This window comes from Phasianus colchicus, chromosome Z (assembly GCF_987193195.1).
Source record: "Phasianus colchicus chromosome Z, bPhaCol1.hap1.1, whole genome shotgun sequence".
Lineage (NCBI taxonomy): Eukaryota > Metazoa > Chordata > Aves > Galliformes > Phasianidae > Phasianus > Phasianus colchicus.
The window spans coordinates 35,341,817-35,365,278 of record NC_143476.1 but is presented as its reverse complement, the minus strand read 5'-3'; the positions used below and the strand labels follow the sequence as shown (position 1 = coordinate 35,365,278).

The 23,462-nt window shown below is 43.5% G+C and overlaps 2 protein-coding genes and 2 long non-coding RNA genes across 13 annotated transcripts in view; 2 read left to right on the top strand and 2 right to left on the bottom strand.

The window, feature by feature from the left end:
• Positions 1-1,832: 1,832 nt before the first annotated feature.
• Positions 1,833-14,337, bottom strand: PGAP4 (post-GPI attachment to proteins GalNAc transferase 4). Of its 4 annotated transcripts, XM_090132415.1 has the most exons (3): positions 13,688-13,918; positions 12,774-12,887; positions 1,833-5,998 (listed from the first exon to the last, which is right to left on the bottom strand). In XM_090132415.1, the coding sequence occupies exon 3, from the start codon at positions 5,874-5,876 to the stop codon at positions 4,689-4,691; it is 1,188 nt and encodes a 395-aa protein (XP_089988541.1). In that variant the 5' UTR covers positions 5,877-5,998; positions 12,774-12,887; positions 13,688-13,918; the 3' UTR covers positions 1,833-4,688. The 4 variants fall into 4 exon arrangements, with proteins under 4 accessions (XP_089988541.1, XP_031466273.1, XP_031466271.1 ...); XM_031610413.2 differs by lacking the exons at positions 12,774-12,887; positions 13,688-13,918 and adding an exon at positions 13,937-14,337; XM_031610411.2 differs by lacking the exon at positions 12,774-12,887.
• On the top strand, positions 9,705-11,513 carry LOC116240103 (uncharacterized). Its single transcript, XR_004169233.2, has 3 exons — positions 9,705-9,846; positions 10,866-10,948; positions 11,325-11,513. It is a non-coding gene; the product is annotated as an uncharacterized LOC116240103 (long non-coding RNA).
• A 1,491-nt stretch (positions 14,338-15,828) lies between the features above and the next one.
• Positions 15,829-23,462, top strand: part of RNF20 (ring finger protein 20) — a 41,691-nt gene continuing 34,057 nt past the window's right edge. For 2 of the 3 annotated variants that reach the window (XM_031610404.2, XM_031610402.2), the window contains exon 1: positions 15,829-15,963. In XM_031610404.2, coding sequence (XP_031466264.2) covers positions 15,847-15,963 — 117 coding nt within the window. In that variant the 5' untranslated portion in view covers positions 15,829-15,846. Of the gene's footprint in view, positions 15,964-23,321 lie in introns of those variants that run through there. The other variant, XM_031610406.2, reaches the window with a different exon arrangement.
• LOC116240102 (uncharacterized) lies at positions 15,970-23,215 on the bottom strand. 5 transcript variants are annotated; one of them, XR_016462264.1, is made up of 5 exons: positions 22,573-22,648; positions 20,638-20,825; positions 19,648-19,809; positions 17,838-17,899; positions 15,970-16,416 (listed from the first exon to the last, which is right to left on the bottom strand). It is a non-coding gene; the product is annotated as an uncharacterized LOC116240102 (long non-coding RNA). The 5 variants fall into 5 exon arrangements; XR_004169229.2 differs by lacking the exon at positions 22,573-22,648 and adding an exon at positions 23,068-23,215 and having other exon boundaries at positions 15,973-16,416; XR_004169231.2 differs by lacking the exon at positions 22,573-22,648 and adding an exon at positions 23,068-23,215 and having other exon boundaries at positions 15,973-16,416; positions 19,648-19,806.

The window sequence follows — 23,462 nt, the reverse complement described above, 5'->3', positions numbered from 1 at the left end:
TCCGTGCCTTTCTGCTGACATTTTGCTTTTAAAAAGAAAGTTAAGTAAATAACTTGCTGCTAGAATGGAACACTTACCTGTTAATTACCACTTTATCTAAGCAGTGCAGTTGCAAAAAAGCACATCTAGGTGCTGCATGCTAATGTTAGCATTTAGTTTGCAAAATACAAACTACAGCAGATGTCTGAAGTGGTCTCATTTGCTGAAAATACCATTGTAATTGTGGTTTCTATAGTGCAGGAAGAATACTGCACATTATGGCAGAAACTGTAAAAGCAAATAGACACTGAAGAATTCATACTTGGCCAGAGAGTCACCAACAGTACAAGATAATACAACATCATTTTTCTTCATCAACACTTAAGATCAGGAGTAGTTACGCAGCTGGGAATGTGGCATTTATAGCTTGCCACACAGGATGAAGTCTTGGAAGTCTTGGACTGGTTTTGCTGTCTCTTTGCCTGTAGGTGCACAAATAAACTGGCCAGTCAGGAGAATTCTCTCAAAGCACAACCTGTCAGGGCAGAAGGTAGCGTGGGGAAATTAAGGTATTCTAGCAACTGAGACACATGAAGAAGCATACCCAACAGATAAATAATTCTGTATGCATTATTGGCAGATATACTGCAGATTACTCAGAACCATATGTTCGACTCTAACATCTGGTGTATTTGGATCTTACATCTTAAGCTGGTGTGGAGACCTTCAGAGTCCCTTTCTAAACCTGTACTATCCGAGGATTCAGTGGCAAGTAGTAAGTTCATGCAGATGAAAAAAGTAATCAGAGAAGTATCTTCAGTCAAATTTAGTAATGAAGGAGATGGATCTGCCAGTCAGGAAAACTAACCACTAATAATGACATAAAGACAAAAGAGATAACAGTTTTGATACAAATGCTGTTTTTTTATTTATTTATTTTTAAGAAAGCTTGCTTGTAAATATCTCCAGGAAAAAAAAAAAAAAAGAAAAGAAAAGAAAAAAAAAAGAAAAAAAAAGAAAAATCCTATATTTTAAACAGAAGCACCCCGTGTCCAGACAAATTGCTGTTGAAATAACCAGTCTGGCCAGTTGCAGCTCATCACGACTGAGAAAGTCTTTTGTCTTCTCTCTTCAAATGCAATACTTTCTCATTAAGATAGTGATACCTGTCCTGGTTAAAAAACCTCTTGGGCTTCTATTCTAATAGAGTCCTATCAATTTATGCTTTGTTTTTTGCAGGAATCATGCTTATCTACTTATGTTGGATATGCTTTGGAAGCAGAGGTAGTTTTTTGTTTAATTTAATAACTTTCCCTGAATTTTGAGTCCTGCTGTCTGTCCCATGAAGCAGGAATCCTCCAGTGCAAGCAATAATTGCTGCATTGAAAAATAGCCCTGTACTACTGAGAATGAACCAATATCTAAAAAAAAACCATATTACCTCAAAAATGGTTGGTCTGATTTTTTGAATGTGAGTCAGAACAACCTCAAGGCTGTGTTTCAAGGAGATGATGCTTGTTCTTACATAGCCTAAAATATGACAACTCAGCTGCGCTCTCCTTATGCAGAAGAGAAGTAAAAGACTTCGGTGTTTGAAAATGCACTTGTAGCCCAAACTATGGAATAAAATCCTGCAGAAATTTGGAATTAACTGTAACCTCCTTTTTGTGTTTGTTTTGTTGTTGTTGTGGTTTTGTTTTTCCTCCAAATATGAAGTATGGTTCTCCAAATTGTCATTTCTTTTACAACATGTAGCACAAATTTAAAAAAAAAAAAAAAAGTAATTTTCAGAGTTCCAAAACACAGAATATATGCTTGTCTGTGATGTCACAACATTGTGATGGGCACTAAGTACCCAATAACTGGGGAATAGCTCCCAGCTGGCTCAGTGAAAGAACCACCTCCATTGTAAAGGTGAATAGGGCACTTAAGTGGCTTATCAGGAACTCTTTCACTGGCAGGTTGAAGTTGTTGCCCCTCCAAATGCTGTTTGCTGTTTTCTCCCAGCCAAACTCTCTTGGCTGTTGCTCTGTAAATGGCTTTCTAGTTTTAGAGGGATGCCTGAAGTTCATGTTCTCAGTTTTCAAGTACGAAGCTTAGTCAAATTACTGTCTACTAGAACAACAGATTGAATAATGCAGGGCAAAATAAAAAGAAAATAACATGGAGACAAACTGATACATAGTTTCCCACATCAAAATATTTATTGATTCCATTGGTTGCATTCTTATCTAAAGTTTCTTAATTCCTTTTCCTTCTTTCATTTTTTCTTTCTCTATCCCACTTATTATAGAATTATAGAACCATAGAATCATGAAGGTTGGAAGACCTCCAAGATTTATCAATCTATCACCAATGTTTATCAATCTATCACCAATATTTCCCACTAAACCACGTCCTCAGTACAACATCTAAATGTTTCTTGAACACCTCCAGGGACAGTGACTTGACCAACACTCTTGGCTGCCTGTTCCAGCACCTAATCACTCTTTTGGAGAAAAAAAAATGTCCTAATATCCACATTGTACTTTACAGTGAGATTTTCTTTGCAAGAGTGAGAGGAGCCCCATGAAAATAACAGGATGTTGTTCTGGATTTGTACAGTACAAAGCTGAAAAAAAAGAGTGAAGAGAAAGCATACCACACTGAAACATTCATAGCTGAAGAAGCATAAACAAACATGTTGTACTTGCAGGTGCAGGCACTTAGTGGAATAAATAGAAAGTGACACTCACATCCTGCCATCTTACCTTGTTATCAAAAAGCCCAAGAATAGGCTTGCCCACCTGCCACTGGTGGTTCTGTGTGGCCATTTTGATATCTTTGGGGTTTTCAGCAGCTAAGAATGAACTTAAGAGTTCTGCCTGTGCAATCTTTTCTGTGTCTTCTAGCAGAAGAAGTGTTTGGCCTTTGGAATGACATGAAATCCACAAGCAAGCATTATTCACATCTGATTTCCAAAGAAGATATCAAAGTGTCCTAGCTGATCTACTAAGCGAGCAAAGTTCATCTGTCTGAGCCTGCACTGCCCCAAGCTGTGAAGCCATTTCTAATTGGCTAACCTATGTTAAGCACATGTACCGTGTATTCACTACCCACTATGGACACAACACAGCTGGAGGTCTGCGAATGATTCACCTCTCAGGATTTTTATACCTTTTCCACCTACAACCAAACTTGTTAAAAGCTGAAGGCTTAAATAACCTGGTAGAGACTGAAAAAAGAAAAATTCAAAGTAGAGTTCTCCCTTTGGCAAGAATAAAGGAATAAACAACCCTCCCCAACCAAAACTCAATGAAAATGCTGTGCTTGGTTAATTCTGAAGTTAGGAAACTGGTTTCAAGTATTGCTTAACCAAACACCACATAAAAGTGAACTTGATTCAAAGCCCACTGAAGTCCAAGAGAGCTTTTTTTCAGTTACGTTTTGGTGACTGTCTTGATATTATATGGTATCTCTGTTATCCCCATGGTTTTATATTTAACTGTGCTCACAGCTAAAGTACAAAGTACCTATCCCAAATGCCTGACAAACAGAACAGGTTAAGTTAATGGATCAACAGAGGAGTGGCACTTTGATGTGTTGCTTCTTCATATGAACAGCTAGCTTCGTTTCTTACAGCTACTTTGCTTGCTGCCAGGAGCAGTGAGTGGACCACTTTGACAGAGCTGTAAATTACAGTTCCAAAATGAAATAAGGATCCCACACTGTGGCAGTACCTGATGTAATCTTCCCTTTGCTTCTGTGCTGATAGGAAGTCAAGGTAAATTCCTGTTGAATGTCTAAGTCCAATCAGCAACTGATAAAGGCTCTTAACAACCTAGATCCTCTACAACTAGTGGTGATACCAACCAACATGGTAGTAATTATGTACTGTTTATAATTTCTGGAAATGTATCTATGAAATTGTGCATTTGTGATGTGGCTGTGTAGCACCAGTGGCTGTTATTCTGCTTTCCTTTTCCTACCTTCTGAGCTGACCTTTAATAAAGCAGCAGAGACAAGTTTCCAATGACCTCTGCTCTACAGAAAAGGATAGGAAAGGGTATAGGTACAGACTGGAAGGAGAGAGAGTAAGAAATACTGAAATTCTTAGTAAAATTTGCAGAACCTACATGATTTTTCAGGAAAGTTCTCATTATATCTATGCTGCTTTTGAAAGATATGCTCAGAACCACAACTTTGAAATAGAAAGGTCAGACATCAGACCTTAGTGAGGATGGGCAAAGAAGAGCCATTTTTCCTCACTAGCTTAAATTAGACGCATTCACTTTGTCCAGCATTGCTTGTTCCCTAGGCAGAGAATTCTGTAATGAATGCAAAGGAGAGTAGGCAGTACAGCTGTTCATAATGGTGTGAGACCTTTTCCTTGATCATGGTGAAGGAGAGTAGATGACCCACACCCTAATCTGAAAGCCTCCACTTCCCCCTCATATAGCATGATACAATCATTAAAGTTGGAAAGACCACTAAGATCATCTAGTCCAAGCCATACATGCTGTATAGTGATTAATTCAAAATATATACTAGGGTCTGCATGTACATAAGCTTCATTTCTTGAGAAACTTGTTTTTCAAGAGTTGTTCTCTGTCCACTTGGAGGCAGTGGATGTTTGGTGCAAGTGACGGGGTGTTCAGCATTTGAGATTGCGGTGTCTCAGCTCAGTGACCAGGTTTTCAGGGCTTTGTGTCTAGAAAGGCATGAAGACATCACAGCAGTTTCGGGTTCTCGTGTAGCCGAAGGCTGGAATACATCCCCACATGCCGGACCAGGTTGGGTTCCACCACGTAGGCATTCTCCCCCTTCGTGCGCAGCAGTGAGTAGAGGGCAATGTCTTTAGCAAAACCCTGGCGACACTGCAGTCCCTTCAAATAACCTAAGGCACGATGGGCAGAAGAAGCAGAGAACAGCATGGCAGGTGTGCAGCACTCTGTGACTGGCACAACATTATACAGCACAGGGGCCAGCCGGCGCAGCTCCAGCAAGTAATGCCGTCCCACCAGCTCTGACAGTGCCATGCTGTAGGCAGCAAAGAACAAGATGATGGGCCAATTCAGGCTCGGGCGCCCAGCTGCCCAGGAGTACACACAGTTCAGCACAGGCCCCAGAAACATTCCCAAACCCAGCCACTCGAGGATTCGCATGGGCTCAGGATTGACATACTGCTGAAGCCTCTCAGGATGGTAAAGTTTGAAGTAGAGCGCATCTCTGAGGTATGGTTTGGAGAATCGGGCTAAGAAGAGGTGCTGCAAGACAGGGAATATCTCTTCCTCTGGCACAGCATCATCTTCCACTACCAGGACATATTCTGGGTTATATGCCAAGAGTGACTGCTCAAGGCAGAAGACATAGTCCTGCTTCTCCTTCTCAAAGTGGTTCACTCTCGGGTCAGGGTCCTCCCTAGCTTTGTCACGACTGACCATAGGAAAGAAGCTGCTCAGCAACTTGACATCTTGATGACGACTGGGGTCAGGCTCCACGTTACAGATGAGGACACGGTGGCTCTGGCAATTTGTCCCACATTGCTGGAGCAGGTGGTGGAAACGGGATGCCACCTGCAAGACATAGTGGAAATCATCCCGCCTCTGCACAGTGATAATAGTGACCAGTAGCAGGGGCCGAAAGGTTTCACTGTTGGAGGCCTTGGAGATATTTGGTATCTGCAGCTTCTCAAAATAATGGAGGGCAGCCTGACCCTCCTGCTGGTTCTGACTCAAGAACTCCTGGCTCATGGGATTCAGGTGCCAGCGCCGCAAATAAAAATAAGAGTAGAGGAGTCGGTGGCAAATCAAAGGAGCCAGCACACCAAATGTCAACACAGTCAGAGTGAGAAGGTGGATGAAAGGACTGGACCAGCGGCACCACCTCCCGTATTGCTGCCAGGCATAGTGTAACATAGCTGCTGCAAGAGGGCACTCCTACCTCAGGGCACCCAGTGCCCTCCCTCCTTCACTTCCACTGCATCTTCTCTGGGTCTCAAGATACCATTGTGTTGGTGGCTGCCAAAGTTTGTCCACACCTGGAGAGGAAGAAGAATGATTGTTAGTGAAACAGGAACTATTGGAATGGGAAGACCATGATTTGAGGAAATGGAAGCTGAAAGTAGGCACCAAGTAAGCCAAAAGAGAAGGCTGCTGAGTGGTCCACTGCAATGGGGACATCACTGTCACAGGACCATGAAGGAAGATGAGCTGAATGCTGTTAATGCCTTTTCAGCACATAGAAGTTCTGATCTGAGTTAGCTGAGATAAGATTTTACTGTGTTTGTTACTGTACTTGAAATACAAAACAAACAAGCAACATGAATGCGGAAGTGTGGAGAAATAAATCTTTTTTTCTGTTAAAAACACAGGAATTTCTGTTAGTAGCAGAGATGCAGCTATTTGGCCACAGTGACATAATATTTGGGTTGTGGCCAAGAACCAAAGCCAGATCTCTGGTATTGTTGCCTAGCACATATTTGAAAGACAAACTTCTACCTATGTGGAGTGACACATGCTTCCCTTCTGTTGCTTACACACTTCCAAAAGCCTGCATGTGTTTATACTTTACTCCAGAGAGTGTGAAGCAAGATAGCAAAAACACCACTTCACTTCACTAGAGGCATGTGTACACTAGGTGTAATGTGTCTCCCTATCAGATCTCTCTCTCCAGACCCTGTGAAATACACAGCAGTGGTGGAATCAGCAAGATACAATTGAGCCATTTGCTCATATTTATAATGTAAGAGGTTATGCCTTTAATTTTAATCTCAGACATTTCTATATATTTATATACACGTATACACATGCTCTAAGCCAGCACTCACCTTCACAGAAATGAGATTTTGCCGTATCCAGCTTTCCTGTTCTGCTTCCCTGAGCTGCTATGGACACCTAATTCTTGTTGGTAGCTTTGCCAAACTAGGGCATGTTGGCTGTTTATGTAAATTCTTTCATGGCAGCAATTTCCCTTTATAACCTACTGTTTGACTTTCCTTTCTACTTGCTATTCCCTTTCCTTCTGAACTGAGCTATTCATGTCCTCCATCTGACCAAATCAGTGGAGAATTTCTCCCATTTTTAACCTCCTGTCTTCACTAAGTTCTAACCAGAGAATGTTGTTCCTGGCCCTTTTTCCTTCTCTGCACTGTTGCTTGAAGCATCCTAAGGAATGTTGTATGGATGGGAAGCAACCAGTGCCACAGTGTTTCATTCTGTGTATCAGAAGAGCCACTTACGAGAAATGACTCAGAGAAAACAGTGAGCAGGGTCTAAATCTGGGACTATTTCAGAACTGCCTTCACTACTCTATCACAGATTTACTACATTTACTATTATGAGAACTGCTTCCTATTTCCCTATGGCAATATGATGATCTTGTATGAAGGGTCTTTTACTATGATTAATGGAAAATATATGAGAGTTGCTCCAAATCTTTCTTGGAGAACACATCCTTCATGCTGTGACAGCTCAAACAGTCTTGGATAGACCTGTGACACCAGTGTTGTGTTACTCTAATGACTCATAAAAATACAAGATTTCAAAGATTTTGTGTAAATAGAGATAACAAATTGGCACATTGATGCATGAGAATCTGCACTGTGTTCCCATAGCTTTCTTTTATTATTTTTTTCCTTATTGCACAACCTTGTTTCACAGACGCTATTGCATCAGTGACCTTGTAAAGGCTTTGAAGGTGATGGCTGCATTTCAACTACCAGGTTGAAGCCACTGAGATTCACACTACAAAGACCTTAAATTCATCAGATGTAAAGATCTCACATCTGAACGCACTCATTCGTTCAAAACCCAGAGCTTTCCCTCTTCTCATTTTCTGTGAACCAGTCACAAACACACAAATGGGAACACACAAATGTGCAATCATTCTACAACTCCCAACTCACAATGGTATACTTATGAGCCTTCTTATGATGTGAGCTGCACTGTTGGTGCTGTGATTGAATCACTCTCCTGGTGTGAAAGTGAGGAAAACAATGGGAAAATACAAGAAGATGAGGAAGAGCTAGAAGGTAGGTTAGTCCCCAGGTAGTAAGAAACCAACTTTCATCTGCAGCTGGCTATGATGGAGTTCTGAGCTGCAAGCACAGTGAGGCCACAGCAAGCTCTGCAAGTCCCAGGTTATGCATTCAAGTATTAATAACCCTCACCAAAGTGCTGACTGGTGAGAAGTGGGAACCACGTCTTTGGTACAGCACTGGAAAGGCCGACGCTGGGGCACAGCCTCACTGCAGGAATCACAGCCTCTCTGCAGGAATCACAGCCTCTCTGCAGGAATCACAGCCTCGCTGCAGGAATCACAGCCTCACTGCAGGAATCACAGCCTCTCTGCAGGAATCACAGCCTCACTGCAGGAATCACAGCCTCTCTGCAGGAATCACAGCCTCTCTGCAGGAATCACAGCCTCACTGCAGGAATCACAGCCTCTCTGCAGGAATCACAGCCTCACTGCAGGAATCACAGCCTCTCTGCAGGAATCACAGCCTCCCGACTCCCGCAGCCCGGGCAGTATCAGCCGGGTCCCGGCTGCGGCCGTCCGCCGCTGCTCCCCCCCTGCGGGGCTCCGCGCTCACAGCACCGTGCTGTCCCCGGCAATTTGGGAGCTCAAAATTGGGCACACTGCACGTTGGCCAGCGTTTCTGGCTTAGCCTGGCTGCCGTGCTGAATGCTAGCTCACTGCCAGAGAAAAAGGCTGCTTTTTCTGAGTAGCAGAAGAACCACAGAGCCTAGCAACGGCTGTATTAGGGGAGGTTCCATAGTCACTGTCTCTGGAGGTATTCTAGAAATGCATGCATGTGGCTCTGAGGGACACAGGTCAGTGGGCATGGTGGGGGTGCACTGATGGTTGCACTTGGTGATCTTAGGGGTCTTTTCCAGCCAAAACCATTATGAGAATTCTGGGAAAGATGGGGGACATTTGCCACCTCTCCACTGTATGTCTGTTAGCACTGTGAACCAAGAGCTCTTGCTTTTACAGAGATAAAATTTGTTCTTACAAGCAGAACTTGAGAGCAGAGCTTCTCACTAGGCTGTTTTCAAGCCATCAGGATACTTCTGGCCCTGCTGAAGCTATTCTGTTTTCAGAAGCTGTTGGTAATGTAGCATCTGTTTTTCCCCCATTTTGGAGATTCTGTTCTCTCCTAAGTATTTAATCACCATTTCTGACTCTGAAGTTAAAGGTGAAAAGAATGAATCAGAGTTGAATTTTATAGTATTTTAAAAGGCAACTGCATGAATCATGGATAATAACTACTTTGCAGCCACCTAATAACTAGCAGTGGAGACCATTTCTACAAAAGCTCTACATAGAACTGAGCAATTGTTTAGACATGCTTGGAAGCCGTGTGGGTACAATACAAAGCTTTGTCTTTTTTCTTTACTTAGATCTTGGTGCAGATTCCCTCTGGGAACACCTGGACCACATCCAAATCCACACCTCTGTCTTCATGAGCTTCTAATTACCTGGCTGAGTTGCACTGATTAGGATAAAGTTACCTCTGCATACACTGAGGAAGAGCAGAAAAATACATAACTTCCTCTCTGGGATGCAGAATACTGTCACCTGTGCTAGAGCTTTAAAGCTGATTTTCTGTCTGCTCCCAATTCCTCTGCAGAGAGGTGTTTTGAGGGCAAGTATTCCTGGAGCAAAGCCTCTCACGTGTCATCGCTGTGAGATTCTAGGAGGCTCCTGGACTGCTGACTCAAGAGAGGCATCTCCATCTTCCACTGCCTCATCCATAAGGAGGCACAGAGGCCATAGGGTCTTCACTGTGTGAAACAGAGATGGGCTCTTGGAGAAAGTCCTGAGAAGGCATGCTGTGACAGCAAAGAGCATCAGTGGTGTCAGCAAATGTGTTCATACCAAACTGTAAGTTTGACTTTTTGTTCTTCCTGCAGTAGCATTACAAGTTTAAACCTGGAGCAGAAAAGCACCACTGCCCTCCAACTTGGCTTTGTACAGCCAAGCTGCAGCCTCAGGACCAGGTCTCTGTCCAGACTGACTTCCTCTGGAGGAGACAAGAGTTTTGCTCCGAAAGTGGTGGTGGTAGTGCACCAGTCCTGCTGGAGCCTGAGGGAAACTAATTCAAGCATCACAAAGTTGTTAGGAGACACAGAAATATCCTTCTGTTTCATACATGCATGTTGCCAGCTCACTGTTCTGTACAGTGAGGTTTCCACCGTGATGAGTACAGTTGGACCAGATGGCCAGCTTTTCTCATCTACAATTCATGGTACAACAATTCCTTTCCTGTTTTCTGACAATTTTGAGCAAGTGAGATGCCAGATAATGTTTCCACAATGTGTTCGGGCTTACAATGAAAACAGCAGCATCATGTAGAAGGCAAGTGCTTGCACATCTAACCATTACATTTACATATAACCGTAGGAGTTAGGCTCCCTCAGAAAGAAAAATCATTCTGACATTCTAAAAACATTCAGTAGAATATTAATGCGAATATTAATGAAGAATATTAATGAAGAGCTCAGCGGTTATTCTTAGACTATACTTAATTAGCATGTGCAAATACATCTCCCACATCTTCTGTTTCAAGCACTGCTTATGGCAGCTGCCATTATTTTGTTTCTAGGCAAACCCAGAACCAGCTGGTGCCAATAGTTGGCCAGAATCACTCATGGCAACTAGAGCACACAGTCAAATTCATAATGAAGCAGCCTTTTGCTATGGTAGTCATTAAAGGACCTGTTGGCCCTTGTTTCCTGTGACACCATGGATGTCAAATAAGCCAGGTTGTTTTGTTACAGTTTCACTGAAAAAGCTCAGGGCTATGGCAAGGACCGTGGTTATCACTGATGCACATGATTTCTCAGTTCTTTCAGGTTTGATGATCTATGTACTAAAGGCATAATATTGCTATGGTGTAACAGGTTGGTGATAGCTGGAACTGTAAGAGAGGTGGCTGGGGAAGTGAAGAAGATTTGGACATGGTGCCCTGTGGCAGTTACATGCGGTAAGAGGCAGAAATCAAAGGAGCAGCAGGCTGTTTTCACCTGCCATTCCTCAACTTTTCCTGACAAAGGAGTTGGAATTTAAGCATTTCTAAAAGAATGACAATACACAGATATACAGAATCATACAGTCATAGAATCATTAAAATTGGAAAAGACCTCTAAGATCACCAAGTCCAACCATTCCCACTAACCCATGTCCCCAGATGCCACATCGCCATGGTTCTCAAACCTCAAGGGATGGTGACTCCACCACCTTCCTGTACAGCCTGTTCAGAAAGCAGTGGTTCATAAACCTGTTAGGAAACCCCAGAAACTGTAGAATTCCATCTTGAATGCATTCTGATAGGTAGGCCTGTTCTCCTCCTCAAACTACAGTTAACAAATCATTCACGAATCCCTGGAAATCCAGAGACCACAGTTTGGAAGCTACTGAACTACCAAGCAAGATATGTGGATGTGGCAGCTGGAAGACACTTTCTCCACTCTCCTTGAATTAATAAAGTAAAAAGATGCCACTATTAAAACAGGCTGTAAACTGAATGTATTTCAACTGCAGTTATTTCTTCGTCTTCTCTCTTCCTTCTATCTTCCTTTTCCACACAGAGACAAAGGGTAACATTCTCAGCCCCTGCTGGCTTTCAGCTGACTGCTCCCCACATGTGCGAAGCCACGGGAAAGTGATGTTTTCCTCCACTGCTATCAAGCAGTACTGTCAGTGTTAAGATCAAGTGGGAGTGAAAAGCAGCTTGGAGAAGAGAGTTCTATGAAATAATAGCTCTACACAGAGATTCAAAACAAGCAGCTTTGCGAAAAGCCATCTTTTAGAAGATGACAGTGAAGGTTGATGTGATTTTAGAATTGTTTATGCAATCTGTACCTTTCTTAATCTACTTTTTAAATTTTTTTTCTTCTATGGCTCAGGTAAACACACACACACAAATGTAACAGAATTAGATAATGTTCTGTATAGAAATGGGTGCATATATTCACAGCGATCTGCCTGAAGCTCTCCAAAATCTGAGGAGCAGATTTTAATTTGCGTTCACTTCTGCTTTATTATCAAGTTTGCATCCCTATTTGGTAAAAAGAAGTGGCATTAAACAAAGGTGCTGCTAATAATGACATCAGCTATTGCCTTTTGCTGTCTGCTCTCAAAAGCTCAAAGCCAAATACTCTGCCTCACTGGAGGTGCTGCAGATCATTTATGTTTTACAGCTTTGTGTCACAATGCTCTCCTAAAATAAGAGCTGACTGCAAGATATTGAAACAAACACAGCAAGAGACAACTTCCACTGTAATGGATCCTCAGCCTATGAATATAAAAGGTAGGAGGGAGGCCATTTTTCCCAGATATGTAACAGATCTGTCTGGTTTGGATGTCATGATGGCATGTTATGGTTTAATCGTACTGGTAACTCACACAGGTAAGTAATCCGAGGTAGATACTGAAAAAACAGCTGCTAAATGTGGCACACTTTGATCAGCGCCCTGAGAACCCACGATCTATAGGGCAAGGGATGCAGCAGGGTAAAGGGAATGGGTATCATATGGGCTGTTCAGCTTAGAGAGTGAACAGCTTTGCTGTTGTTCACTAAGAATGCAGACAGTGGAACACAGCAATAGGGAAATAGGACATAGCTTTTGTGATCAAAGGCCTTGGCTGTTAAGGCTGCACGTTCCCTGTTAGGAATGTTGGAATCCTGTTGCGTGTCTATGTAACAATAAAACCGCAGAACTGTACCAGGTGGCAGCTGCAACATTCTGATTCTGACCAGCAGAATTGTTTGGCTGTACTGATAAGCAGCACTTCTCTTGGGGCGCTACCTGTTAGGGTCAATGACACGGCTTCCTTTCTGTACCATGAGGGATTTGGAGGTTTCCTCCTTCTCTCCCACATCTGTAAGGAGCAGTGAGTGTGAGTTCTGGTTCTGGATGACACTGGGGAAAAAAATGGGATAAATGCAGTAGCTGAGAAACAGCCTGGTATATGGGTAGTATCGAAAGCAGCAGATTTCACACGTACAGCTTTCCTAGTCTTTATGCCCTTGCCCACGCCTGCTTCACCTGCTGCGTCCTCATGGCAGCCCATCACTGCATACAAGGAGGTTTTCTCAGCAGCAGCGTGAATGCAAGAAGCCTACGAACCTTCCCTCACGCGGGTACCACGTTACGTTGTGCAGCACCACCAGCCGGGCTGCAGCTTCCTCCCCAGACTCATGCCGGTGACTTCAGCCCCTGCACTGCTGAGGTTCCCCCCCGCCCCTCGGGAGCGCCCCGGAGTAGTGGTGCACCCCCCTCGGGGCGGGCCGGACAGGACCTCTCCCTGCGCCGAGACCCGCCCGCTCTCAGGCTGAGGGCGGCACCGATCGCAGGAAGAAAGGAAGGAAGCTGCCTCTTTTTTTCAGGTTCCCGTTTTCCCCCGTTCCCATTCTCATTCCCCAGGAGAAGCACCATCCCAAGGCCCGGCCGCGCCCCGTCCCCCCTGCCGTGCGCTCCCCCGGGCAGCGCTGCCCCTCCCGTCCGGCCCCGCTCCTCTCGCTGCTCCCTTCGCTCCCCCAGATCCCTCTTTTGTTTCCCCTCCCTCTCCGCTCCCTCCCTCCCGGGCCGTGAGGGTGGGATTAAACGATCCGAAAGAGTGTAAGGAGCGGGCGGGAGCCGAAAGAGTGCAAGGAGCGAGAGGGGAGGCGGAGGGCGGATGGAGATCCCCCAGCGGTGCCCGAGGAGTGGCGAAGCGTTACCCCGCTCAGTGCCGAAGCTGCGCAGTCCTTCGCCAGGCTCTGGGCGCTACCCGGGTGCCCCTGACGGGCCGCGCCGCGCGTTCCTCTCTCCGCTGTCGAAGCCGCGGTGCCCGCCCTGCGCAGGGTCCGCCCCGCACAGCCCGGCGGGGCCGCAGTGCGTGGGGGCAGCGGCCGCCCCAGCGCAGCGCAGGAGTGCATCGCCCCGCGCCGGTCCGCTGTGCCCCCTGAGCTCCCCTGCTGCCCACGCACCTTCCCGCGGTGCCGCCTTAAGCCTTCGTTCTGCCGATTACTCCCAACCGCGGCTAGCTGAGGTGTGCCATTGACAAAGTTGCCTTTTGCACAGACTCACAGACTCCATCACTTTGTGCCTACAACTGCACGGAAAAAAAAAAAAAAAAAAAAAAAAAAAAAGGCGCATGTATTTAGGCTGAATGATTGCAGGCTGTGGCCTCTCTTTACTGCTTGAACAAACACGAAATGAAAAAAGAAAAAAAAAAAAATTGCGCTATCAGCACGACACTATATTCTGTTAGGCACAAGCAGAACTTTGCTGAAGCTCAATCCTATGGGCAGAAAGCTCCAGCACGTGTGGTGCTGGTGAGGTCACACCTCGAGCACTGTGTTTTGGGCCCATGAAAGTCGTGGAAACTCTGGAGTGCATTCAGAGGGCAGTGAAGCTGTGAAGGACCTGGGGCTGTGATGGGGAGCGGCTGAGGGAACTAGGGTTGTGTGGTCTGGGCGAGGCTCCAGGGAGACTTTATTGCTGTCTACAAGTCCTTAGAAGGAGGTTGTGGTGTGGAGGGGGTTGACCTCTGCTCCTGGGTAGCAGTGCCTCAAGTTGCACCAGTGGAGGGTCAGTTTGAATGTTAGGAAAAATTTCTTCTTTGGAAGAGTAGTCAGGCACCCAGGCTGCCCAGGGAGGTGGTGGAGTCAGCAGGGAGAGTCCCAGGAGTTGTTCAAGAACCATAGAGGTATGGCACTGAGGGACACATGGTGAGGGTCAGCTAATGGTTAGAATAGATGCTCCTAAGGGTCTTTTCCAACCTTAATAATTCTATAGCTCTATGTTTTGTTATAATTTTAACTTCACAACTTACATTGGTTCTCTGGTAAACATTATGAATAAAGTTAGCCTTTGGGCTAACTTTGGGCAAGAGCCATTGCTCAGCCAAGGCTTTTTATTGTGGAGACAATGTGAATGAAGGGGCAAAAAGCCAGAGGTACAGCGATGCTCACAGAAGAAAGCATAGTTTGTTTGTTTGTTTGCTTGTTTTTCAAGTGATTTGTTTCCCAGAATCCTTTATTTTCCACCACCTCTCACTTTTTCTCCCAGTTCTGAACGACAGTGATTCATATTCCACCTTCCTCTTACATGTTCTCAGGCCTCCCGATACTGATGCACTTGAAACATGATAGATCCTGGCTCAGAACAGAGGAAATGGGGTGAAAAAGAGATTATATGTTCATAAGAGGTCTGTTAGTGTGCTCTCCCCTGGATTAGAATTGCAAAATTTGTGAGAAACACAAAATATTTTTTCTCCCTCCTGTGACAGTATGTGTGTGAGAGAGCTGTTGAGTGACAACAGTCAAAACACACATTGCAGTGCACCCAGTGTTAATTCAGATGGGGTTTCAGATGGCAGAACAATTTGGTAGCAGTAAGTTAACAAGAATGGGACACAAGGTCTTCTCTGTGGGATGGATGTTTGGGTAATTGTATTTTTGTATAAAGCCTTTATAGTCCTCTCTGCTACTAGTTGACTCAGCTGATTGCTTTTCATTGAGCGCTTGACTTTTCAACACTTACTCCTATGAAACAACTCCTATCAGACTTTAAAGATGAAGGGAGAAAAGTCACAGGTAATTCTGGGGCAGCAGCACATCTGCCATCCCTGACTGCTTGTTGCCATCACAGTGCTCTGTTCCCTGCCGTGTGCTGGCATGCAAGAGGCTGATCTGGCTGAAAAATAAACCTTTTCTTATGATGGATTATTTCTTATCCGGATCACTTTCGGCCCACCCCACCAAGTGATTATGTCAGCCTCACAGCGCAGGCAGGGCTTGGAGAGCAGAAATGAACATTTGGGAACATGACAGTGCATGCAGTAATTTATATGCAACCTGAGATGCCCTTCTGAAGTTATTCATCTTTATTCATAATGGCAGGACAATCCTTTGAAGTTATAATCAGGAGAAAAAAAAGAAGAAGAAGAAGAAGAAAAAAACATGTGGTGAGAGTTGGGTCCAAGCAGGGGAAGTTCCAAGCAGCCACAGAGGTAAGAGAATTTTCTGTTAAAATAATCTTTTCTGTGCCATGCAACTGGCCACTCACAGCACTGAACACTTTGTGCAAGTGGAAGGAGTTATTAGTTTTTGTAGTTTGCTTGAGATGAGGTAAAGCTCCTGCTTTTTATGAAACATGCTTGTTAGCTGGATAAGCTAACAGGGTGATGTCCAGATGCTTGCACAGTGTGCTCACCACTCGCAGCACACAGCAGAGCAGAAATTCCTGGTCTTAGAGGCAGCTGAATTGAGAACCCTGTTCTCTGATGGATCTGTGTCATTTGTATCTGGGCATCTCTTTCAAAAGCACCTGTAGTACTTGTCTCATCTTCCTTGTGGCCCCACTCCTGGGCTGTAGGTCTCTGCTCTGCACAGGACAGCATGAAGTCTAAAGCAGCAGCATACTTACATGTGAAACTGACCTCCTTCAGCCAACTGCAATGAAACTTAACAAACATTCAAAATGTATCAGGGTCACACAGGTAGCTGTGAAAAGCCAGGAAAAGGCAGGCAGAAAACAGAAAGAAAGGAAGAAAGATTGTGTAACCCTAATGTCCTCGGGATAAAATCCAAAGACAGTACATTCCAGCCAGAGGATTGAACAGCATGTTTAACATAACATGTTGTATCAGTATGTATATAACCTGGTTGGCTGCACAAGGTGTGAAGTTCTGTGGTGCAGTGACTACATTACACATTTGCATTTAGCTAACAGATGACAATAATTACCTGGTTATTCCTGTACCTTCTGAATAGGTATCTTATCTGTTATTCAATTAAACAGCTAAATCTTTAAATGTTTTTATTCTCTTTCTACTTAAAAAAAATCCACAAAGTAAATCAAGTAATAGTTCCTGCTCATAGTCTGCTTTGTAAGAAGCAGCAGGCATTTCTGGTGGCAGTTTTTGATAGAAATTCGATGAATACTGATGAAAAGTGAATAATACACTTATATACTATATATATATACATATATAATATGAATAGTACACTGGCTTCCTCTGGTTTTCTTTTAGAGTTAGTGTTGATCACTGGGGAAATAGAAACTATTCATAGTCCACTGTTGTATACCAGAAACTGTGAGCTTATAGGTGAGAGCTTTTGTGTTTGACTTTAGACAATAGTGGTGAGATTAAATGCAGCTCCAAAGCAGACAAATTAGCTGCCTTAGCTATCTAGGGTACATGAACATTCTCTGAAAAGCCTGGAATCTTTTGATCTTTTGAATGTAAGGGTAAAGCTTTTAAAATAATTGTGATGAGGCTCTGGCACATGTTGTCCAGAAAGGTGGTGGATGCTGCATCCCTGGAGATACTCAAGGCCAGGCTAGACAGGGCTCTGAGCACCTGATGGAGCTGTAGCTGTCTCTACTCATTGCGGGGAAGTTGGACTAGATGGCTTCTAAGGGCCCCTTCCGACTCAAATGATTCTATGATTCTTTTCACTACAGCCTGTATGTCCAGTTATTAAGGACTAAGTATTCTTCATACACTTCCTGAGCCTGAGGTCTGCTATACATAACTGCATTTCAGACCTCTCAGGTTCATTTCTGTAACTATTTCATCTTGCATATACATTGTTATTTACTTTTTTTTACTGTTATTTACTGTTTCTTCTACCTACACTCTACATCTGAAGATGACAGAAACACAATTATTGCTAACTGCAATCCCAGTTCTTTCCAGAGACTACTGCATCTCAAAACACACACAGCTTTTCTGTGCTTTCTTTGCTTCTCTGATCAAATCATCAATTGGGGCTGTTTACAGCAAAATACCGATGGGAGGAAACACCACAAGTTGTTAAATGATGGCAAGATTTCAGGACTACAAGCATGATCGCACTTAGAGAAATGGATGTATCTTACCAGCTTAATTGTAATGCTCTATGGCCCAATAACTTGGCTGCCAAGCTCCAACATTCCAAGTCCTGCAGTCGACAAAGGCACAAAGTTGTCAATTAAGAAATAGAATCACGTGGCTCTCCAACTGCTGTTAGTATACCAGGGCTTTCAGTTAATTGCTGTGTTTTGTAAGATAGGAGAAGAGTCTGAAACAGTGAATATTTTGCAATGCTAAAAACCAGAATGGGGTAAATTGACAAGACACAAGGTTTCCAAACAGATGATTTCTAAACAAGAACTATTCCCTTGGACTGCTGGAAAGACTTTAATTTCTCCTTGCAAAAGGGAGTCAAAGTTATTTTGCATGGTTGCTGGGCACACAACAAATTCTATGCCTATGTGAGAGGCGTGGAGCGCAGATCATTGTTGTTGTTCTATTCAGTGGCAAATTTCCAGGTCTGCACTTCTGGAACTAGAGTTCTGCTGCTGGGGTGAGATAAGCTGATGTGTAGATGGAAAATCTGGGTAACACTGGAATGGGGTTTTAACCATACAAAGACCATCAGGAAAATTGTATCAAATGATGGCTGTTTTTACACTGCATCAAATCTCTAAAAGAGACCATCATTTGAAATGGAAGTGGTTTTAGTTCACTTTAGCTGAATGGCTTTTGGGAAGTAAAAGAAATAAAATTTAAGCTTTTTTTTTCCCTCTAAATGATAGCATCTCTGCAGGATGTAACAAAGACTAAATGGTTCACCTTTGGTACACATTTTTAATTAATACACATAAATTTTCATGAATGTTTACGTTTAGACAAGTCTTAGAAATCCAGCTAGAGGAACAAGCCTTACTTGAAGAGTGATAGAAAAGTCCATGAATGAGACATGAGTGTCTCATTGAGGTCTAAAATTATACCTGCTATATAAACCAGAACTCAGCATGAAGCTGAGTGTTTTTTCTAGAACTTATTCTGTAAATTTCTCTGCTGATAAGAATGAGTATTTGCAGACACATTCTATTTTCCCAATCTTACAGGACAGCACGTAGAACTCCCCAAGATCCAACAAATTTTTGAACGTCAGCTCTTAAAAATATAAGCACATCTATTAGTATGGGTAGTAAACATATATGTTTAAGTTGAGGAAACGGTTCATAGCAGTTTCCAAAATCTTATGTGCACAGGATCTCTCCATATAGAGACTGCGAATTACAGAGTTAAGCTGATTAACAACAAAAACTGAAAGAAAACACTCAAACTCCTTCTCCATTTGCTGGGCCTTTTCATCTCTTTCTATCATTGCTGCAACTAGACAGTGAGATAACAAGGCAGTTGTGTACCCTCACCAACTTTGTGGAGACATCAAGCTGTGTAGTGCAGCTGATAAGCCCAAAGGACAGGATGCTCAGAGACTTAAGCAGGCTGAGCAGTGGATCCTTAGCAGAGAACCTCCTAAGATTCAGCAAATCCAAGGGCAAGGTCTTGCACCTGGGTTGTGGCAACCCCCACTATTAGTACAAGCTGGGGAACAAAAGGATTAAGCACAGCCCTGGTGAAAAGGATGTAATATTGGTGGATGGTAAGGAGAATGTGACCATAAATGTGCCCTTGCAGCTCAGAAAGCCAACTGTATGCAGAGAGCTGGTTGATGTCCCATCTCTGGAGACATTCAAGGCCAGACTGGACCAGGCTTTGAGCACCCCAATGAACTTGTATGTGTCCCTGTTCATTGCAGGAGAGTTGGACTAGGTGACCTTTAAGGGTTCCTTCTGACTCAAACAATTATATGAGCAGGTACTAATCCCTGTTGCGTGCCCACTTTGCCTTACTTACTGATGCCTTCCATTTCTTCTTTCTTCAGACTGCTTGCCAGGATGTTTTGGGTCAAGAGAGCAAGCATGTGCACTTCTTTTCTGTATGGTCTTCCCTTTTAATTGGACGGTTCTAGCAATTATCTTCCTGTAGCTCCAGGGTTGTCTGGTACTTCAGGCACTGCTGGTGTGAGCAGACAGAATTTGGGTTACTCTAGGAAATCATATTTGCAACTTACTGAACTGTGTAGAAATTACTGCTATTGTGTACAAGTTGCCATATCCAACGTTAGTGCCTGAAATATGCATAAAGTGCCATTCTTGTGGGTTTATGGAAGGAATTATGTAAGGCATGTTTCACAAAACTCATTATTTCATAAAATACAGCTACCTAATGATCTCCTGTATTCATACTCGTATTGTCAGCTTACAGCATCAAGTGCTTCTCTGCAGGAGTGAAACAATTAGGGAAGTAAAATGCCTGCAAGGCAAAAATAAGTAAGGATTTCTGTACAGAGTGTAATTACATTTCTGCCCAATCAGTTCGAGTCAGATGACAATGGAATTTTATTCCTTAATCAAGTAAAATATAGTTTGTATCTCCCTTCCTAGATGTATCATAAGTATTGTAGTGCTAGAGCTGTACTTTGTAGGATTAACTTTCTGAGAGAACATGACACAATGTAGCAGCTGTGAGCACATACAACCACAGGACACACTAAGGGTTAAGTTTCATATAGGCTCTTCAGTGGTAACTGTCTCTGCATAAGTAACTTCAGTGCTTCCTGTTTACAACCTAGCAAATGAAATGCTTATCTGTGCTGACAACAAACGAGATTTTTTTTTTTTCCCCTTCAAATAATTACTTATAGCAAGAGCTTTGCTCATTTAATTTAGGCCCCAGGTTAGCTCTCTTAGGTCAATTAATCACTGTGCCTGCATACTGCTCTGCTTTGCTTTCACAACCACTTTCACAGTGGTTGCCCAAAGATGATTTTTTCCAGCTTATTACCTTAAGCTAGTTGCATCTTAGTGAGGTCCTGAAGTCCATTTGCTGGCCTGTTTCCTTGCAACTTGCAGTCCCCTTCTCCATCTGTCACTTGCTGATGGCATCAGGGACTGTCTGGCTGAAGCTTTCCTGCTCCATCTTTGGGATATATCTGTCTTCTCCTGTTCCCTCAATAGATTCCAGGGCAGAACCTTCAGGGCAGAGCCTTCTGTTAGCCACTGTCTAAGACAGTTTCTCAACAGGCTTTATTAAGGTCAGCAATCATATTATCTTTCATATGGCCTTTTCTCCCAGAAGAAGCACAGTTCTACTGGATGAAAGATCTTATAGTTAGAAACCTGGGTGTGCCACACTTCCACATTTCACCACCTAGCTGTATAGTGCCTGCCCAGATATATCTGGATGATGACTGAATAGCTCATAACATTGTGTCTCAGTATCTTGGCAGAAAGAAGAATTTTCAAGCCAATTTGTAAGACTTTCATAACCAATTTTGGCATATGTTACTGCTTTTGCAACTTGAGGGAGAGTCAATATTGAAACTTTGTAGGTCCTCATGAATTGCAATAGAGATTAACTGCCAACAGGGTTGGGGACCCTCAGCACAACCATGGTTGCAGGACTGCAACTCATGCTTACACATGGAGGATAAATCACTCTGAGAGCTATTTTATGGTCACAGTCCTAGAGCACAGTTAACACCTGGAATTGTCGTCTGTAGGCTATTCCTTGGACAGCTTTATTTTTTTCATTTAATCTCTGGATATCTGATGTGTTTCCTCATATTAGCCTTCCCTCTTCACATACAAAAGCAAGTGCACACACTTTCCAAGAAAATATCTGCCCTAGTCATTAAAATTCTTAAGAAGCTGTAGTTTTGAATGAAGTATGTGCTCAATTTTCTTTCAAAAATTGCAAAGGAAAGACTGTTGCTGAACTGCTTGTTTCAAGAAGTAATCCTACTTCTGACATTGCTAACAGACTGTAAAAGTTGATGCATTTCTGCAGTACATTCTCTTAAAATTGAAGTACAGTTCCTCTTAAAATGCTCAGCTTTCATAGTTTCTTTACAGAAGTTTCTCATGTATTAAATGCCCCTCTTCTCTCCCTAGCACACATACTTAAGCTTGCATTATAGAATCATAGAACCATTTGAATTGGAAGGACCTGTAAGGGTCATCTAGTCCCACTTCCCTGCAATGAACAGGGACACTTGCATCTAGATAAGGATGGTCAAAGCCTACAGATTGCATTCTCATCCGTAGTTGCTGTCCTGTACTGCCTACTACCTACCCCTAACAGTTTACAAAGAGTTAGGTAGTAAACATCACAAAAGAAAATAATGCATTTCTTCTAAAGGAGGTGAGCAAGTGTTTTGAGCTACCCAGAGGAAAGAATGTGTATCTAAAACATAGTAATTGATGAGAGAAATGGTTTTCTCTTTTTCTACGAAGAAAATGGAGCACAGGCCTTATGAGGAGCGGCTGAGGGAGCTGGGATTGTTCAGTCTGGAGAAGAGGAGGCTCAGGGGAGACCTTATTGCTCTCTATAACTACCTGAAGGGAGGTTGTAGCGAGCTGGGGGTCGGCCTCTTCTCTCGTGTAACTGGTGATAGGACTAGAGGGAATGGTTTCAAGCTTCGCCAGGGAAGATTCAGGCTGGATATTAGGAAATACTACTTCTCTGAAAGGGTGGTCAGGCACTGGAATGGGCTGCCCAGGGAGGTGGTGGAGTCACCGACCCTGGAGGTGTTCAAAGAACGTTTGGATGTTGTGTTGAGGGATATGGTTTAATGAGAACCATTGGTGACAGGTGGATGGTTGGACTGGATGATCTTATAGGTCGTTTCCAACCTTAGTGATTCTGTGATTCTGTGAAAATGCTAAGGTGTATAGAGGTAAAAGAAAGAGACAAAATGAAATATAAGTTTGTAGTTACCTGTATTTCAATTACAGTTTTTCTGTAATGACATAAAGCTGTGAATGTTTCAAGTCCCCATGGGATCAGCACTAGAGAAAAGATACGTGTAGTGGAACAAAAATAAGAATAAAGCAAAATCTGTGGAGCCTGAAATCTTCTCCCTGGTAGCTTATTACTCTTCGGTGTAGTTTTGTGTATGATTTTGACATCTTTGGTACTTCAAGCAAAGCCAGCTGCTGGGGAGATGGTAAAACAAGACATCAGTTCCTGAAGGCTGCAAACTTCCTATGAGCACTGAGATAGGACTGTTATCAGCCTGATGCCATCTGGTAGGGGTTTTCTGTTTCATGCTTCTCATGTTTTCATGTTCTGCAGAGATGGGTGGTCATAAAGATGGTACTTTAGGCCTAAAATTTTACTTTTAATTTACCTAAGACAGTACTTCAAACTTTATTGGAGTTAAACCTAAGCAATGGAAGTATTCTAACCCACAAGCACACATAACCACTATACCTTTGGGGCACTACAAAGGTTCTCACACCATTAGGGCCGACTTCCTCGAAGTCAAGAGCTGCACCCTGCCAGTAAGCAGCATCTCCTCAGTCTCCGGCTCCCGCTGGCGGTCGCAATTTCGGCTTATTTATTGCTCTTCTTCCTAGGAGCTATAAGGGCACACTGCCAGCAGGAGCACAGAACTGCCATGGGGGATAGGGGATGATTTGGGCAAGCAGCACCTCCAAATCACCACGCGCTCGCCATTTTTCTTAAGGACAAGAGCGCTGCCTAAGCGGCGGCTGCCGTTTTCCATAACGGCAAGGGCGCCGCGTTCAGGCGCCGTTTGCAGCACCGTGGCAACGGCGGCCATATTAGGCGAGGGCAAGCGGCAGCCAGCGAAGCGTCCATAACAA